General features: G+C 56.7%; 4 protein-coding genes across 4 annotated transcripts; 3 read left to right on the top strand and 1 right to left on the bottom strand.

Annotated features, from left to right (window-relative positions):
* Positions 1-5,288: 5,288 nt before the first annotated feature.
* GLRG_05451 (heavy metal translocating P-type ATPase) lies at positions 5,289-8,912 on the top strand (the record flags this gene model as incomplete). The annotated part of the gene is made up of 1 exon (XM_008096136.1): positions 5,289-8,912. The coding sequence occupies one exon, from the start codon at positions 5,289-5,291 to the stop codon at positions 8,910-8,912; it is 3,624 nt and encodes a 1,207-aa protein (XP_008094327.1).
* Positions 8,913-10,515: 1,603 nt separating this feature from the next.
* GLRG_05450 (FAD binding domain-containing protein) lies at positions 10,516-13,995 on the top strand (the record flags this gene model as incomplete). The annotated part of the gene is made up of 1 exon (XM_008096135.1): positions 10,516-13,995. One exon carries the CDS (start codon positions 10,516-10,518, stop codon positions 13,993-13,995), a length of 3,480 nt encoding a protein of 1,159 aa, XP_008094326.1.
* Positions 13,996-14,342: 347 nt separating this feature from the next.
* On the bottom strand, positions 14,343-15,948 carry GLRG_05449 (iron-containing alcohol dehydrogenase; the record flags this gene model as incomplete). Its single annotated transcript, XM_008096134.1, has 3 exons — positions 14,343-14,773; positions 14,831-15,869; positions 15,919-15,948. The coding sequence occupies 3 exons, from the start codon at positions 15,946-15,948 to the stop codon at positions 14,343-14,345; spliced, it is 1,500 nt and encodes a 499-aa protein (XP_008094325.1).
* Positions 15,949-16,922: 974 nt separating this feature from the next.
* On the top strand, positions 16,923-18,071 carry GLRG_05448 (peptidase family S58; the record flags this gene model as incomplete). Its single annotated transcript, XM_008096133.1, has 1 exon — positions 16,923-18,071. The coding sequence occupies one exon, from the start codon at positions 16,923-16,925 to the stop codon at positions 18,069-18,071; it is 1,149 nt and encodes a 382-aa protein (XP_008094324.1).
* Between the last annotated feature and the right edge of the window lie 833 nt (positions 18,072-18,904).

The raw sequence follows: 18,904 nt of genomic DNA, 5'->3' as shown, positions 1-18,904 counted from the left end.
CGGTCATTCATGGACATGGGTTATTTCCCCACTTTTTCAGGTTGTTTAGCATTCTCGCATGACGGAGGATGCGGGATTCGGATTGGACTCTGGAACGCTGCCCGCACAGAACGGCCAGCGCACACATGATATAGCGTAGTAGAAATACGCCCGGGGTTGACAAGATGCAAGATATCACCCATCAAATACAAACATGGCGGCATAGCCGCTCCCAAACAATTGCATCTGTCCCGAGTTTTTGATTTCGTGAACAACAGTCTCTCTCTCCCCCGCTTGCAGTCTGGGCCAGTCTGAGTTCCGGGTGGGTGGTCGAGAACGGTTGACGCTAGCGGCGGCTTACCTCCTCAGTTGATGCCCTCGTGATTGCGAATGCGGCCAGCGGGGTGCGGGCAGCGGGCCTGAAATGGATTGCATTCAGCTTCACATGCGAGACATTGGGCATGCTTGCGCTGCGGTCATCTAGACGGCCCCCCATGTCAGTCTGCCTGCTGGGGGTTTTTTTTCTCTTCTTCTCCCCTGTTCCCCTTTGCTTTCATGGATTCTCGAAGAGGTACGCATTCGATCACGTTCCGCTGCCTGTGCCGAGTTCAATATCTTTTCCCACAGAAAAACCACTTCTTAGTGCCTGTGCTTCGCCCGAGTCCTTCTGCACGAAAAAAGAGTGGCGGAGAATTAGAAGACATAGCCAGCGATCCTCCTCTGCCCTTTTACCCTAGTGGTCCCGAGAGGGAGTGTGTTTGGCCTGGCGCGACGATGCACGTCTGGGTGCGCGAGAGTTTATCGGCCTCTTTCCTCCCATGTTCGCGATATTGCACCGACGGTCGTGAGAGGAACCAACAGCCACACCCCCCCTCCTCCTCCTCCTCCTCCCCCGCGGACATGAGTCGGGTTGTTTAAATCTTGCTACAACCTTATCACACGAGGGGGGGGGGTGTATGTGCGCGCGATATATGCACAGGAGGCCTTTTCAATTCTTAAATTACTTGTTGTTTAATGTTATTGGGGAAAGGGGAGGCACACAAAAAAAAACACAGTCCCCTTCTTCCCCCAACCCGGGCTTGAGAGGGGGGGGGGGGGGGGGGGGGGCGGGAGAATCATGATCGCAGGCCGACGGACTGGTCGCAACGGTCTTGTTCGCTGCGGGGCTTGTTATGTGCCGACGATGGCTTGCGGTTAGCATTAGCGGAGGGAATGGGTTTTGGATTTCCGAAGGCGGATGACGCGGGGAACGCCGTTTATGGTGGATGCATTCTGCAAACCGGAGACGGGGCTTTTTCCTCTCCTCCTTTTTTGAATCTCGAACGGGGAAAAGGCCAAGGAGGCAAAGGGAGAGGGGGGCGGAGCGTGATGGGAGAGACACTCATGAAAGAGAGAGAGAGATCTAAATGCACGGGCTGGGACGGAAGGACGGACGGAACGGGGACCACACGGGGGTAGAAGTCAGGCGAGACTAGCGGTCGACAACGCCGGGTGCTGGTGAGTGGATTCGGGAGAAAAGGCCTGGGCCTTTGGGGCGGTCTTTCTGATCTGGGCGGTGGGCGAGAGGCCAAATCATCTTTGCCGCTCTAATTTACCTACATAGGTAAAGTACGTACGGAGCTAGCAGGTCTGGAGGGATAAGGGTTCGCCGACGGACACCGCCCTTCCGAGGGTTTCGGGCGTTGATCTTGGAGTTGTTGAAGAAGGGGGCGGGCTTGTGGGGGGATCCCGGAAACAATGGGCCTTCGTCGTTCCCACGGGAGGCGTTTCGTTTCTGCTTCCAGAGCGGGAAATTTCGACTGGAATGTGGTTCATGACGTCGTGTAGGGGGGTAGCCAAAATGCTCACTGTGGCATGTATAGTGTAAATCAAAAGATGGTTTTTTTGCAACACCCTTTCGCCCGCGTCTCTTTTCTTTCCCACGGTCGACGAATAACGGTCTGGAGACGAGTGCAAAAAGAGGTTTTGTCAAACTGCCATGCCATGCCATGCATGGCAGAATGGGCGATACAGAACAAGGTTCCGGAATGCAGCATGCAAGCTCCGTCACTGACAAGTGTCACCATCAGGGGCCCAATCCGGACACGTTTTTCGATAAGGGTTTGGGTAGGGAGGGTACCGGTATTGTACGGCGAGGAGGGCGGTATACCGTCTTCTTCGATCCTTATGCCTGCCTGCTTAGGCGTCCTGGCCTTGCGGACGGGACGCGGGGATCTTGCCTGTCGGCGACGGTACACGTGTGTGCTCCGTACGGGACGAATCCTTGACCAGGTAGGTGAGGAAAACCAACAGCCGTTATCGTTGCAGATGCACCGAATCCTTGGCCATTTTCGGGCTTTGGATGTGGACGTGTACCCGTTGTCCCTTTGGAAGGGGGGGAAAAGTCGGTCAGGGGGTTCGACAGAGGGGTGTGTGTGTGTGTGTGTGTCTGTGTATGTGGGCGTCGTCGGGCGTGCAACATTCGTTGGAGGATGTGGCTGGGGGGTGCCGATGGCAGGAATCAGGATCTAGTTAGGCTCCGACCCAACGCGGGCGGATCGAATCTACTACCTATGTGCATCGTTGTTAAAGCGGGCGCTGGGGAGTCATTCGCGAAAGTGGATGAAGTTTCCGTCCATGTCCACAGTCCACGACCGTGTCGATGAGGGATGTTTTGCAGAGGTAGCAGGTAGCCATCATACCCTTAGTGCCTAGGGGAGGCCTGCCCGTGTCGTGCCTGTGGGCGAGGGAGGAACTCACCGTGGCTGGCCGGCGGGCGGTCGGGGCGGGTCTGTAGTCCGGATCGGGGGCTGGGGATGAGTCACGAGGTCGGAGCCAACCAGCTTGGCTGTCAGATGCCTGTCTATTGAGTGAGAGAGGTTGAACCATTCCCGCAATGCACTATGTGCCACCTGTGCCGCTTGATGTGCGCAATGCATTACGGAAGTTCCTTGTTGTTGGTTAACGAGTATGCCTATCAGCTTACCCAACGCCCGTGGTGCCGCGGTTTTGGCATAACCGCGCCCCCTCTTCACCCCTCCCGGATTCGTAGACGGGGCCGTTTCACAGGTCGCTTCGTGCACAGTTCCACCCACCCGAATCCTTGTCTGGTAGTCCGAGGTTCCGCCACACACGGCCGCGTTGCAAGCCCCGAGTGCTCCGTCTGGGCAAACCGAGAACTGGGTCTGCTGCGGGCATCATCGTCTAGGCTCATTGCCGACGTGGCTCTCACCATTCATTCGTTTACCTTGGTCACACGCGCACCTCTTCAAACAACCCCGAGTAGCTGTGTGAAATCTTGCTTGCCTGCGCCACTTTGTTCCAAGGCTCTGTTAAACCCTAACAGCCCGCTGAGCGGTGCTGCGCCGGCTCAGCCTCACGAATACCAACGGGAGGATGGTCGAGGTCGAGGGCGTCATCGCATAGTCACCAATGCTTTTGTGTTTTCTTGGCGACACAAGCATGGGAAAGATTCTCGTTACCAGCCATTAAAAAACCTTAGGGTACACTATTCCTCAACCATTCTGGACAGGCTGAAGCTGGCGCAGCCCGTATATGGTACCCAGAAAGCCGGATCACAGGCAAGGACGCTGAAAGTATGCTGATCAGCCCGTCGTTGACAATTACAGAGGCTTAATACCACGTCCAACGCCATGTCTGTCGATTATGATCGTGGAGTGTCAAGGGCGTCCGCAGCCTCAGCGGTTTATCCAGTCTCGACACAACCCTGGCTCGAACTGCGTTTCTTATCGTCAAACTCGATAGGCCATCTTGTTTCGAATACGTTCGCGTTGTGCGTCGGTCAAGTATCCTGTGACCCGGACGATTGGAAGGTGTGTGCCCTAGCGAGCTCCTACCAAGCAAGTCCCTCTTGGTGCCCCTGCATAGATGCATAGACGATTCACAGTCGGACGCAACAGAGCACTCTGCAGGGCCATTTCGGATGCCGGCACAATATAAGGTTGCTCGTGGGCCAGCCCCTGCGTGTGGCATATCCACTCACCTTGTGGGCTCCGTCCTTGCCCAGCACCATCGCCCAGGTAGAGGATAGGCGGCGTGTTGCACCCTCCCGCACGGTCTCGAGAAGCAAAGGGACCTGGATTGCCAGCGACTTGCTCACGACGACAACTCCAAGAGGTTCGAACGGCAGGTTCCGAGATCGACAGGAACGACGGATCCGTGGGGGAGGGTTGGACTGCTTAGGTGGGTGTTGCAAGTGCTTTCAAGTAGAAACCGGGAGCCGAGTGGATCCAACTGCGGCTAGCGGTTAGCGCATTGCGGAGAGAGACGCTTAGGCGCTGCAGGCCAGATTTGCAACTGAATTTTGTAGTGTACGGATACACAGTAGTAGGTATAGTGCGTTTACGCTACACCATGGCATATCAGCTTGGGTGCTGCGAAGATGGAATGTCGTCGGAAGCTTCACGTCGTTTCCTAGCAGGTCCATGCCACAAGCGCGCTCGGTTTGACGTGTCAACGTGCCTGTCCTGCGCCCCTGAAGACAGCAGAATGAAACTCGAACAGACCCGTTTTGAGCAGATTACGTCAGAACTTGCGCTTTTTGTGCCTGAACCACAGTGCAGTCACAGTGGCCATGTCTCTAACCCACGGACATCATTACAGTGTGTATACTGTGCTTGTTGAGGAGCGGCATAGTGAGCCGCTGACTCTAACACCTGAGAAATTCTGCACCGCACAAAACGCGCACCCAAAAGAGGCAAGACCGAAATCTGTCAAGCATTTATTTCAAAGCAGCACGATTGCCGCTAAGTTGTTTTTTAAAAAGTCAAACCAATGTGCAGCAATGGCCAGGCACCAGATATGAAACCGTAGATTCCATTTTCCTGGTGCTTTTCATTCATCTCCTTCCCCCTGAGCGGAATCGGGGCCTGCACGGTCAGACAGACACTGGGAAAAATCGGACACGGTGCTCGCAGCACAAACAACACCATATCCATCCATTCTTTCCCCATCAATCGACCCTGAAATTTTTGCTTCATTCCATTATCAACCTCGAGAGTCTCCTGTATACCTCCTGTACCGAACCGCAGGAATACTCATCACAGGGAAGATAGCCGCTGACTCCTGACCGGAGGGGGCATCTTTCTGTCGCACATTCAACCATCTGATATCTTTCCGTCACCCTTTCGGTAAGCTCGTACTCACTGACAGCTATCTCGCTACATTCCTGGCAGCTGTCCAGCACCGCGCTCACCTCCCTTGTGTACCGTGCCTGTCGATTCCTTCGTATATCAGGCGCAGATACTAGAGCGACAACCACGACCACTATCACAAGACTCTTTGACTGACCAGTCTGCAGACCTGTCACTATGGACGACGGAAGGAGCTCCCGCATCACTACCTCCTTCCTGCTGGCGAACCTACACTGTCCGTCATGTGTCTCTTCGATCCAGCAGGCTCTTCAGGAATCATCTGGCCACGATGTCATATGGGTTTCACCAAACGTTGTCACTTCCGTCGTCACCATTGAACACAGACACACGCCAACCCCTGACATCACCATCCGATGCATGGCCAAGTCACTTCAAGATGCTGGCTTTGAGATCTGCGGTGTCACTACCACGGCTGCTACCGACACGGACCTAGAGGCAATCACTCAGAGCCAACCGCAACCCGTGGCGGATGCTCCCGCTCACGGCAGTGCCCTTGACGGGCTGCTTTGCTTCTCGCCTAGATGGTCCAGGGAATCACCCGAAGCCCAGCGGGAGGCCCATATTCTCAATTGTAAGCAGTGCCGTGAATCCGAGGACTCGTTTCATAGCGAGGATCGAGGTGCGCCATCACATACAACACCGCAACAGAACGGCCTGCGGAAATCAAGGAGCAAAAGCAACGGCGTTGCCACTGTGAGGGACATGACATCAAACGGCACAAAATGGAGAGCGACCTTCTCTGTCGGCGGCATGACTTGTGCATCTTGCGTAAACACCATTAGAGAGGAACTGAACAAACGGGATTGGATCGACAGTGCCGCCGTCAACCTGGTCACCAACAGCGCCACGGTCGACTTTGCTGACAAGTCGAATGCCGCGAGGATTGCCGAGGCCATTCAAGACATGGGCTATGATGCAAACCTCGACACTCTCACAGAATTCGCCGACAATGCCGATGGAGACAGTGAAGAAGACGGCGAGAGCAAAAAGTGGAGGTTGACTGTGGCTATCGGCGGCATGACGTGCGCCTCCTGTGCCAACACCATCACAGAACAGTTGAGTAAGAAGGATTGGATCTCCAATGTCTCGGTAAACCTGGTTGCGAACAATGCCACGATCGACTACACCGTTGAGGGCAAGCAGGACGAGATCGTCCAGTCCATCGACGACATGGGATACGACGCAACCCTGGATACCGTAACGAGGGTCAGGTCTGAGGAGAAGGGCGCACAGCAGCGTACTGTCCAGATTCTGATCGAGGGCCTCTACTGTCAACACTGTCCCAGCCGAGTGACGCACTCTCTCACATCGTTCACGCATCAACTGAAGGTCGTTTCTCAGCCTACTCACGAGAAGCCTCTGGTTACCGTCAGATACACACCAGAAGCCCCGTCCTTCACCATCCGGCACATTCTGTCCGCCGTCGATGCCGCCGACCCTTCGTTCAAGGCGTCCATCTACCACCCTCCCAGTCTCGAAGAGCGATCCAAACTCATCACCCAAAAGCACCAACAACAGCTTCTCCGACGAGTCTACTTGACTTTCCTGGTGACTATTCCCACTTTCATCATTGGAATCGTGTACATGAGCCTGGTTCCCGACTCGGACCATGGCAAGCATTACCTCATGAAGCCATGGACTTCGGGTCTCAACCGAGCGCAGTTTGCCCTGTTCGTTCTCGCCACGCCTGTTTACTTCTTCGGAGCCGACGTATTCCATACCCGAGCCGTCAAGGAAATCAGGAACTTGTGGCGTCGGGGAAGTAAGACGCCCATCCTTCGACGTTTCTACAAGTTCGGAAGCATGAACATGCTCATGTCTCTCGGCACAACCATCGCCTACGTCTCGTCCATAGGCCAGATGATTTCTGCTGCTATCAGCAAGCCTGTTGAGATCGACGACACTCACTTCTACTTCGACTCGGTCGTTTTCCTTACGCTGTTCCTCCTGCTGGGCCGTTTGATCGAGTCTTACAGCAAGTCCAAGACAGGTGACGCTGTTGAGATGCTGGGAAAACTGCGTCCGACCACTGCCATTCTCGTCACCAAAGATTCCATTGGAAAGACCAGCGACTCGGTTGTTGGCGTGGACATGCTCGAGTACGGTGACATCGTTCGCGTGCCCCATGGCGCTTCGCCTGCGGCAGACGGCATTGTAGTCCAGGGGGAGAGCAGCTTCGACGAGTCCAGCTTGACGGGCGAGTCCCGGTTGATCAAGAAGATTCCTGGCGACGAGGTTCATGCCGGCACTGTCAACAAGGACTCTGCCATTCAGATTCGTATCACGGGTGCTGCTGGAGCGTCCATGCTGGATCGGATTGTCTCTATCGTTCGCGAGGGACAGACCAAGAGAGCGCCTATGGAGCGCGTCGCTGATGTGCTGACGGCGTACTTTGTCCCTATCATCACTCTGATTGCCGTTCTCACTTGGCTCACCTGGATGATTCTCGGATACACTGGTGTTGTTCCTGGACGGTACCTTGACTCGGAGAGCGGATGGGCGGCCTTTGCTCTGCAGTTCGCTATTGCCGTCTTTGTTGTTGCTTGCCCTTGTGGTCTGGCACTGGCGGCTCCGACGGCCATCTTCGTCGGTGGCGGTCTCGCCGCGAAGCATGGTATCCTCGCCAAGGGAGGAGGAGAGGCTTTCGAAAAGGCCAGCAACGTTGACGTTGTCGTCTTCGACAAGACTGGTACACTGACCACCGGCGGAGAGCCCAAGGTCACCGACTCGAAATTATATCTCGACACAGAAGACGGCACGAGCCTGGAGTCTAGCATGGTCTGGGCTACCTTGCGAGCAATCGAGGAGAACAGCAGCCACCCGGTGGCAAAGGCGATTGTGTCGTTCTGCATCGCACAGACGGACGCTTGGGTCCACGTCGATAATCTCCAGGAGCTCCCAGGCAAGGGCATGAAGGCGACAAACCGCGGAGAGAAGCCAGAGGAGACTTTCGACATGATTGTGGGCAACGAATCTCTCATGCGCGATCACGCTGCCGACTTCTCTGAACATGTCTCTCATCAGCTTCAAAAGTGGAAGAGTGAGGCCAAGTCGGTCGCTCTGGTGGCTGTCAGACCTACCATGGCCAAGCCCGACGCCCGCTGGACCCTCGTCGCAGCCCTGTCCATTTCTGATCCCATTCGCCCGGAGGCAGTCCGCATCGTCAAGGCGCTCCAGGAACAAGGAACCCGCGTCTGGATGCTCTCCGGCGACAACGTCGTCACCGCCAAGGCTGTGGCCAACCTCGTGGGCATCGACCCGGAGAATGTTCTGGCCGAGGTCCTTCCTTGGGAGAAGGCGGACAAGATCACGTACCTGCAGACGGTCCTCAAGGCACGCGTCGGGCGAACCCGCGAGCATGCTAGGAACCGCGCAATGGTCGCCATGGTCGGTGACGGCATCAACGACTCCCCTGCGCTGACCAAGGCCGACGTCGGTATTGCCATAGGAAGCGGCAGCGACGTGGCCATCTCGAGTGCGGACTTTGTCCTCGTCACCAGCGACTTACGCGCGGTCGTAACGCTGCTAGAGCTCAGCCGAACGGTGTTTAGGCGCATCAAAGTCAACTTTGGATGGGCAGTCATCTACAACATCCTCGCGATCCCAATTGCCGCAGGATGTTTGTATCCGATTACGACGAGTGGAGGGCAACATGTGCGGCTGGACCCGGTTTGGGCTAGTCTGGCAATGGCATTGAGCAGTATCAGTGTGGTCTTGAGCTCTTTGGCCTTGAGGAGTAAGGTCCCATGGGTAGGGTTCCGGGCGAAGAAGATTGAGTAATGGAGGGTGCATTATTGCGTTTTGTATTGATATAGAGCAGCTGTACAGTAGATTCAATCGTGAAAAGCATCAAGTTCCGACTTGCGATATGCGTCCCAGGGATATACGAGAAGACGTTGTTGCGCACATGCGCCGATGACTAGGTTGCTCATTCTAGGATCTTCTCTACTAATTATGTCAAAGTAAGAGAAGCTGGGCGCAGGCGATAGCCAGTTGAGCCGTTGCCCAGGGGGAAAAGGAAGCGCAAAAAGAGAGAGAGAGAGAGAGAGAGAGAGAGAGAGAGAGAGAGAGAGAGAGAGAGAGAGAGAGAAAGCGAGAACATGGTTACAGGAAAGAGAAGACGCGTGTCGGGGCAGATGCTGCTGTACCGACTAGTCTTTGCGTCTCTTTCGGGGTGAACAGGCGAGGAAACAAGCGCTGCGCCGTTCAATGACTTTGTTGCTACAAATGCTTCTGATATATTTGTTTGCTCCGGTCAAAGGTTGCAACTGAGCCGAGAATACGAAGGACAAAGAAGCGAGCAAGATGTGTAATGGTGTCTCGCCTTCTTCCTTGACATGAAATGGCGTTGGAGGTATTACCTCGAAGCAACCAGATCCTCCTCCAACTGCCTTTAGTCTAGCACTTGGGAACCCGACAATGGCTATCACTTATGAGCCCCACCTTCTTGGACTCGTCTGGATTATTGGGAATCCAGGTGCTGAGCATTCGTCGCATCATCTTGGTCTCGCCGGGAGCGGAAGCCGGTACCGTCACCGAGCGGGTACCGCCCGCCCGAGAGCCGGGGCGGGATGACCGACAGCCTCGAGGTCTGTGAGGTACGCGCCGGGAGGAAGGATTGCCACCGAGGAGTTGTCGAATATGGGGGCGAAAGGGCCGCAACAAGAGGCTTTGCATTTCCGGACGGTCGAGCACGCAATCGCGAAGCCCAGACCAGATGGGTTTGGTAATCCAAGTGCCACCGATCCGGGGGGGCTCGAGTGGATCGGAAATGGTGCAATGTGGGCCCGTCGCATGTGCAGCCGGGGCGCTCATTGGCGCGCGATGGCGCAATTGTTCCTTAGTCGCAATTCTCTAAGCTTCACCAAGTTCCCAAACGCCGAGTTTCGCACGCCAAATTGGAAAAGAGTCCACGAGAGAGAGTGAGAGAGGCAGACGCCAACGGCGCTGCCCAAGGCCCGGTCCCCTGTTGCTTGACAAATGGCCATGCTCTTTTTTCCTCGGTACTCGGTGGTTACGCGTGGAGAGGTAGGTCCCTTGTCCCGTCATCTCTTTGGTGTTTTTTATTTTTATATGCTCGGATCCTGCTTGTAGTCTATCGAGACTATACTTCATCGCTCACTCGCACCTTTCTCTTTTTTTTCCTACCACAAACCTCAAGGTCCTGCCTCCTAGGAACGAAGAAGCTCCTTTTGGCTCTCGTTCGGGTTGGCGCAAGTGAAGTTTACTTGCTCTTGAGTGTGCCAATCGCTTCTGTAGCCACTATTCTTTTACAAGTGCTAAGGTTCTATCTCCTGGTCCTTCGTATATCCTGGGCCATCATCAGTCGCATTGTCTTCCGCTTGTTGTTTTTCCCAACTTCCTGTCTCGAAAACCTCCCAAAATGCAGTTCAAGCAACAGGAGAGCAACGGCTCCGCAGCCGTGCTCGACGCCCCCAAGTCGCATACTTCCTCCGCCTCCCAGAACAAGGTCTCTTCCACCCTCCCATTCGGCCAGCCCGTGGCTCTCTCCTCCATCTCCGGGCCTACCTACGTGACGGCCCAGTTGCTCGTCCAGCAGGTCGCCTTTCTGCTATCCGACAAGATCTTTTCCTACTCAGCGCCGACCTTCGACCTCGACCTCGCCGCCAAGGTTTGGTCCGAGGCCAAGGAGCAGAACATCCACGGCGAGACCACCGACCTCGTCCAGCTGCAGACCAGGACCGGTGCTGGCGCCCTCGCCCTGGGCTACATCTTCAGCCCAGACTTTGACCTGGCCAAGAGGCACCTGCCCCAGACCCTGCTCACTCCCAGCTTGAGCTTGAAGAACCTGCGCGGCGCGTTGGACCAGCTGAGCCTGCTGTACGGTGTGGCCCCGCCCTTTGTTGCCCACGTCGCGGCACTCGACTACGATGTCGCGAACGGCCTGGTGCCCGACTACGACACCGCTCTGCGGACCGCCGAGGACCTAGGTCTCGGTCTCGTCGCCAGCTCCAGCGCCTACGAGACGCAGCACATGGCGCTCTTCGCGACCCTCATGGCCGCCCTGATGCCCACCCTGCACATCTACGACGGTGTCAGGCTCGCCCGCGAGACCTCGCGTATCGTCGATGCCCTCAGCCGGAGCGGCATCGCGGACCTGTACAACAGCATCACCTCCGAGTCTACCGGCGTCAGCGAGAGGGCCGCCATCTCCTCCAAGGTAGCCGGGCTCCTGGACGTATTCAACAAGCACCTCGACCCCACCGAGGACCACGAGAGCCAGCACACGGCCCTTCTGGCCACCCTCATGACCGCCCTCACCCCCAACCTGGGCGTCGAGGACGGCGTCAAGCTGGCCAAGAAGACCCTCGAGGCCTCTGACGCCCTGAATAAGAAGGGCGTCGCCGAGACGTACAAGAAGATCTCGTCCGAGGTCCAGTCCCTGAACAAGAGGCTCGATGATGCCGGCAAGGTTGTCGAGCTCCTGAGGCTCTTCAACAACGAGCTCGGCACCGCCTACAACCTGTTTGAGTACCACGGACACAGCGACGCCGACGCCGTCCTCGTCGTCTTCGGCAGCGCCGAGGCACAGCTCGCAAAGCAGGTCGTCGGCCGCCTGGCCGCCGACGGCGTCAAGGTCGGCGCCGTAAACGTTCGCGTCTATCGGCCCTTTGTTGAGGAGGCGTTCCTCGCCAGCATCCCCGAGTCCGCCAGGACCATTGCCGTCCTGGGCCAGGTCAAGGATGAGCTGTCCGTCAACGACGCCTCCTTGCAGTCCGCCCTCTACACCGACGTCCTGGCCTCCGTCTCCTTCTCCGGAAAGTGGCGTCAGGACCCCGCGGTCTCGGACGTCAAGTACGCCGCCTCGGAGACCCCGACTCCCCAGGCCATTGCCGACATCTTCGGCAAGCTCCTCGACGCCAACGCCGAGCCCAAGCCCTTCCCGGCCCTCGTCCAGGCCCATCAGTACACCTTCTGGGATGTCGATAGCTCCGTTGTCGCCGACGCCCCCGTCGTGGTCAGCAACCTGCTCTCCCGCGAGTCCACCAGCAACGTCTATGTCCACGAGTCATTCGACAACCTGCTCCAGGGCGGCGTCGTCCGTACGGACATCCGCAGCTCCAAGAAGGCCATCGAAGCCCCGTACGCCGTCGAGGAGGCCGACGTCGTCGCCGTCGGCGACGAGAAGCTTTTCAAGGACCTCGACATTCTCAAGAGTGTCAAGGCCGGCGGCAAGCTGCTCCTGAACCTCCCTGGCTTCAAGGAGGAGGACCTCGAGAAACGCCTCTCCGCCGTCATCCTCAAACAGGTCCGGGACAAGTCGGTCGAGCTTTATGTCCTCGACACCACCCAGTCGACCGTCTCCGAGAAAGAGGCCAAGGCTGCCAAGGTCCTGTTGGAATTCGCCTTCCTCCAGGTCGCCCGCCCCGACATCACCGCCGAGGAGGTCGCCAAGATCGCCCTCTCCGAGGGCTTCGCTCTCTCCTTGACTGAGACCCAGGAGGCCCTCGGCCAGTCCCTGCGCAAGGTAGACTCCCAGGCCGCCTGGGCCGAACTGCCCGCGGACGTCGTCGCCAGCCCCCTCCCCGCAACCATCAAGCCCAACAGCTTCGTCGGCTTCGACAAGGAGGAGCCCGAGGACACCCCCCAGCTTGCCGACTGGCAGTCCGTCGCCAAGGGGCTCGCCTTCAAGGAGGCCTACGGCACGCAGACCTCGCTCCGCCCAGAGCTCCCCGTCAAGACGCACACCATCACCGTCAAAGAGAACCGCCGCCTCACCCCACAGACCTACGACCGAAACATCTTCCACATCGAGTTCGACCTCGGCGACTCGGGCCTCACCTACAACATCGGCGAGGCCCTCGGCATCCACGCCGAGAACGACGAGGATGAGGTCCGCGAGTTCATCGGGTGGTACGGTCTCGACCCGGAGGCAGTCGTCCAGGTGCCCGCCCGCGAGGACCCCAACGCCCTCGAGACCCGCACCGTCTACCAGTCCCTGAAGCAGAACATCGACGTCCTCGGCAAGCCGCCCAAGCGCTTCTACGAGGCCCTGTCCGAGTTCGCCTCGGACGAGCGCGAGAAGGCCGTCCTGGCCAGCCTCGGAGGCGCCGAGGGCGCCGCCGACTTCAAGAAGCGCGCCGAGGTCGACTACGTCACCTACGTCGACATCCTCCAGGAGTTCCCCTCGGCCCGCCCCGCGTTCCACGACCTCGCCCGCATCATCTCCCCGCTCAAGCGCCGCGAGTACTCCATCGCATCCGCCCAGGCCGTCACCCCCAACTCCGTCGCCCTCATGATCGTCGTCGTCGACTGGGTCGACCCCCGCGGCCGCAACCGCTTCGGCCACGCTACCCGCTACCTCTCCGCCCTCCCGGTCGGCGCCACCGTCGTCGCCTCCGTCAAGCCCTCCGTCATGAAGCTGCCCGCCTCCCCCAAGGCGCCCCTCATCATGGCCGGCCTCGGCACCGGCCTGGCGCCCTTCCGCGCCTTCGTCCAGTACCGCGCCCTGCAGAAGTCCCGCGGCGAGGAGATCGGCTCCATCCTGCTCTACCTCGGCTCCCGACACCAGCGCGAGGAGTACCTGTACGGCGAGGAGTGGGAGGCCTACGTCGACGCCGGCGTCATCACCCACCTCGGCGCCGCCTTCTCCCGCGACCAGCCCCGCAAGATCTACATCCAGGACCGTATGCGCGAGTCCATGCGCGACGTCGTGCAGTCGTACATCCGCGACGAGGGCAGCTTCTACTTGTGCGGCCCTACCTGGCCCGTACCCGACGTCACCGACGTGCTGATGGAGGCCATCAACACCGAGGCTAAGATGAGCGGCAAGAAGGTCAACGCCCGCAACGAGATTGAGAAGCTTAAGGAAGATGGCCGCTACGTCCTCGAGGTGTACTAGAGCGCTCTCCCCTTCCGCTGGGATTGTTACTGGGGTGGTTAGCTGTAATAACTGCATTGTATATATATATATATATATATCATTTACGGCCATCAGTCGAAAAAAAGGGTTTTCTTGCATATTCGCCGCTGTTTTGAATCGAGCACTTTTACTGCTTCAGTTTTGGGGTCGATCATTTTGACAATGCGTGATGAAACGTCAGCACAACTGTTCCCTGGGACCAGTCCCCAGCACCGCAGCCCAGGCAGGATAACACAGCGTAAGCCAGCTCTCCTTTTTCGTTACCCAAGATCTCGTGATCAAATCCGGTTCCTATGCTCTGCAGTTCACGACAATTCTCGCCAACATCATGAGTGCACCAAAGCATCCTCAAACAAGCCCCTCAACTGCTCCCTCTCCTTCTCCAACTCCGTCTCCAATCCCGGCGCCATCATCAACACCCTGGCCTGAGGGATCGTTCCCTCCACCAGATCATCCAGGTGCTGAGTGCCGAAGCCCAGCGCCTTGATGCCCGCCGGTTGATCACCGAGCTCCGCGAGGAACTTTGTCAACGCGTCGGCGAGCACCGCGCCAGCATCCTCCTTGCGGACCCGCGAGATGTCTACACCAAAAACCTCGGCGGCCTGCAGGTGGCGCTCCGGGTTGGAGGCGCCTGTAAAGCGGAAGACGGCGGGTGCGGTGACGGCAACGGATACGCCGTGGGGGATGATGGGGTAGGAAACCTTGTAGCCAGCATGCTGGTATCCTGGGTTCTGACCCGAAATAGGGTACGACATGCCTGAAGACTCGAGTTAGCTACGTTCAGTTCACTCTGGGGCGTTTCGAAGCAAAATACCGTGACAGAGGTGGACGCCGGCGTTACCGAATCCAACACCAGCCAGCGTCGCAGCGAGGAGCATCTCGCTCTGCGCCTCGTAATCATCTGGGTTCTTGACGGCACGGGGAAGGTACTTGACTGTAGCCCTCAGCGCGTGGAAGGAAAAGACATCACTGATGGGGTTGGCGCCCTGGTACGCCGGTCGTAAAATGGGATTCTTGGGCCGGGGCACACGCTCGTAGTAGGGGATGGCAGTCCAGGACTCAAGAGAATGGCAGAGCACATCGAGGCCCGAGGCCGCCTTGACAGCGGCGGGCATGGTACGAGTGTTGAGCGGGTCGCAGATGCCAAGCGTGGGCTTGAGGTTGCGGTGGGCGACGCCCGTCTTGGCACGCTTAGAGACAAGATCGAAAATCGCGGTGCCCGTGGTCTCGGAGCCGGTTCCTGCGGTAGTGGGCACGGCGATAAGGCGCTTAAGCGCTTTATCTACGGGACGTCCGTTGCCGAGGGGCGCGTTGACAAAGTCAAGGAAGGGGGCGTCTGGGTAGCAAGAGTACAAGTTCATCAGCTTGGCAGTGTCAATGACGGAGCCGCCACCGACGGCCAAGAAGGCATCCGGGGAAAAGGGACGGGCCCAGTCAATGGCCTCGCGGATGCTGCTGTCCTTGGGCTCGACGCGGGTCTGGTTGTAGACCTTGTAGTTGATTCCCTCGCGGTCAAGGGCTTCGCGGACCTGCTGCATGGCGAAGAGACCATCAACGACAGGGTCGGTGACTACGGCGACGCGCTTGGCGCCCATGTTGGCGAAGTCCATGCCGACCTCCTGAGTAGAGCCCGGGCCGAAGCGAATGGAGGAGGCTGCCATCTCGAAAGCATACTCTTTCTGAGGTCCATCCACCGGGGTGGCAAACCCGCGGCTGCTGTTTCTTGTTCGCAAGGGTCGCGGGGTGAAGTTCAATGGGTTATGGTGGTGGTGATGGCCAGGGTTGGTGTGACACGGGCATGAAGGGGGATGGGCCTGGATCGTCCGCAGAAGGGAGACGGCACGAGACGCGGCCTGGAGGCATCGTAAGCGAAAAGCTGGACCGGAAGTGGAAGAAACGTACGTTGGGAACGACTCGAAGTGAGGGCGTCATGACTGATGTAGATGCGTGTGCTGGTAGTCAGTTGTTTACGCGATATGTCAGATTTAGGTGTAAGAATTGTGGCCAAAGACTGCTCCCAGATGTGAGGTGAGGGACGAGAGACGAGATACGAGAGATGACGGCTCGAGGGGAATGTGAAGCAGCAACGTGCGATGAAAGGAGCGATGTCGGTCTTGACGCCCTGCACCACCTCCGCACAGAGCGCTCAGACTAGTTGTCTTGAGACCTCATGCCTACCATACCGGTAGCCAGCTTCCCCAGCTATTGGAGCAGCTTCCCCGCATACTGGCCCCACTTGCCGGCCAAGCGGTAAGTGGGGTCCTTTGCCGAGGTACGGAGTATATATCTCATATCGCATTAACACCAATTTCAACTCGGCGATAAACAACGCTTCCGCAAGCATAGCTGGGACTACCAGCATAGAACTATGTGGATCGGCCCATTTGCAATAACCCCGCTGGAAGCGCAAGCCGGTAGCGTAATCATCCCTCGTATCCGCAACGTTACTCCAACCCACCTGCCCAAAAGAGTTCGCCGAGCGGGTAAACTGCGTTATTGGCCAATGGACCACAATGTACTCTCCGTGTGAGTCAGATGTGAGTGCCAATTAGATCCCTCACCCGGAAAAGTCGGACTATTGCAAGGAGCGTGGTGACTGACTGACTGCTCAGTGAATACAAGTGGAAATCGAGGTATGAGCAGTCAGTGAACATAAGTGGAAATCGAGGTATGAGCAGTCAGTCAATATAAGTGGAAATCGAGGTATGAGCAGTCAGTCAATATAAGTGGAAATCGAGGTATGAGCAGTCAGTCAATATAAGTGGAAATCGAGGTATGTATCATGCTCGTTGGTACAAAATGAGCCGCAACCCGACACAATTGTGACTGGAGGTTGAGGAGTTGAATTGCACGGCCATCTTCTTGTATCTCGGTATCCCAATATCATTCCAGCCAACAGCGTCCAAATGACCCCCCAGTCAACTCCCCGCGGCCGTATCCGCGATATCCTTCCGAAACTTCACCTAGGAACATGGCCAGCGGGGCCCAAGAACTCCATTACGGACGTTCCAGGCGTGTTGGCCTCCACGCAGAGCATCCACACCGAAGACGGAGTCAACACCGGCGTGACCGTCATCGTCCCTCGCCGGAACTGGTTCACCGAGGCCTGCTACGCTGGTATCTTTCGCTTCAACGGCTCTGGGGAGCTAACCGGCTCCCATTGGATCGAGGAGACTGGCCTCCTTTCTAGTCCCATCGTACTCACCAACTCGTTCTCGGTTGGCGATGCCTACCGTGGCATCTACGAGCACGCCACAAAACTTTATTCCAACGATAAAGGCGAAGTGGAGTGGTTCCTGTTGCCGGTAGTTGGCGAGACTTTCGACGGGTACCTGAACAATATCTCCAAGCTGGCGGTCAAATCATCCGACATTGTCAAAGGAATTGAGGCAGTGACAGATGAACCTGTTTCCGAGGGCAACACCGGGGGCGGCACGGGTATGATCTGCCATTATTTCAAGGGCGGAACAGGGTCCAGCAGTCGTCTTGTTGAAGGCTACGACAGCGAGGGCAACAAAAAGAACTATACCGTCGCCGCGCTTGTGCAGGCCAATTATGGAAGGGCGGGTCACCTACGAATTGGCGGCTTCCCTGTTGGCCGTGTACTCGAGAAGGAGAAAGCCGAGGCCCAAGCCGATGTGGCACGTCACAAGGACAAGAAGGATGGTTCCATCATCGTCATCATTGCGACCGATGCTCCTCTGACACCGATCCAATGCGAAAGACTTGCCAAGAGGGCAACGGTTGGTCTGTCGAGGGTCGGCGGCTACGGCCATAACCCCTCCGGCGACATCTTTCTTGCATTCTCAACGGGAAATCATATTCCTATTCAGAGGGAGGGGAGGAGTGACCCTTTTAAGGCCAAGGCGCTGAAGATTGAGGCGATCGACGATAGCACTATCAATGGACTGCTGGAAGCGGCAACAGATTCGACGGAAGAAAGCATATATAACGCTTTGTGCTCGGCCGAGACAATGACGGGTTTTTGTGGACACAAGATCGAGGCACTGCCTCTTGACCGGTTGAAGGAAATCATGAACAAGTATGATTCGTAAGATTCCATGGAGACTGCCTCCCGACGAGTTCTTGTTCTTGAAGGAGGGAGACATGGGTTTTCTGGCTCGCTTTCAACTTCTTCTACGATTTCCTCTAATTATTTGTTTTGTTCGCCCACCCTCTGCCACTTCCCATGCCTGAACATCATCTCCTCTACCACGGCCTCGATTCATTAAAGTAACCCCCGCAGCTACTTGTGTCTGTTGACTCCTTTCCCGTTGCCGACGAGGCAGTCATATAGCTCCTGGGTCATGAGAAGGAATATTCTCTGTCGAAGATGAAGAACATCGCTCATCAATTGCTCATACCATCCGGCGTCAAGGTGGTTTTCAGTGGCCAATGCCATGGTGAGAATTGCACCAGCGACATCGTAAAAATACTAAACTTGCGACTTGAGGGCTTGGCGATTCACTTTCCACACATCTGGGGCAGTTTCGTCGTCAGGTGGGATTGCTGCGGCATTGATGTTCATGTTCAAACCGGCAAGCATATGGTGAAGAACCCGAAGGCGGTAAGCGATGCGATTTCTGATTATTTTGTAAGATAGGACGTCTCGCATGATGTATTAAAGGTATCTCACAGGATGTGATATGCTTGAGCAATAAGGTCGGCAACTCTCTTTCCTTCATGGCTCTCAGAGGGGCCGCAATCGTCTTGTTTCTTTTCCATTACCAATATTTTGCTTTGAGGAAGTCTGACTGATGTCAGTTCCCGTTATTCGGGTTGTGTACTTTGTTGAAGTGTGGATGGCAATTCACATGCGTTGATTTGATTGAAAAACATCATTGGTTGGATAACATCTTAGAGGCACAGTTGAGAGATAGAAGAAAAG

The sequence above is a fragment of the Colletotrichum graminicola genome (assembly GCF_000149035.1).
Source record: "Colletotrichum graminicola M1.001 genomic scaffold supercont1.18, whole genome shotgun sequence".
In the NCBI taxonomy this organism is placed as follows: Eukaryota; Fungi; Ascomycota; class Sordariomycetes; order Glomerellales; family Glomerellaceae; genus Colletotrichum; species Colletotrichum graminicola.
Note: the sequence above shows the minus strand (reverse complement) of the source record. Positions and strands in the feature narration are given on the sequence as shown.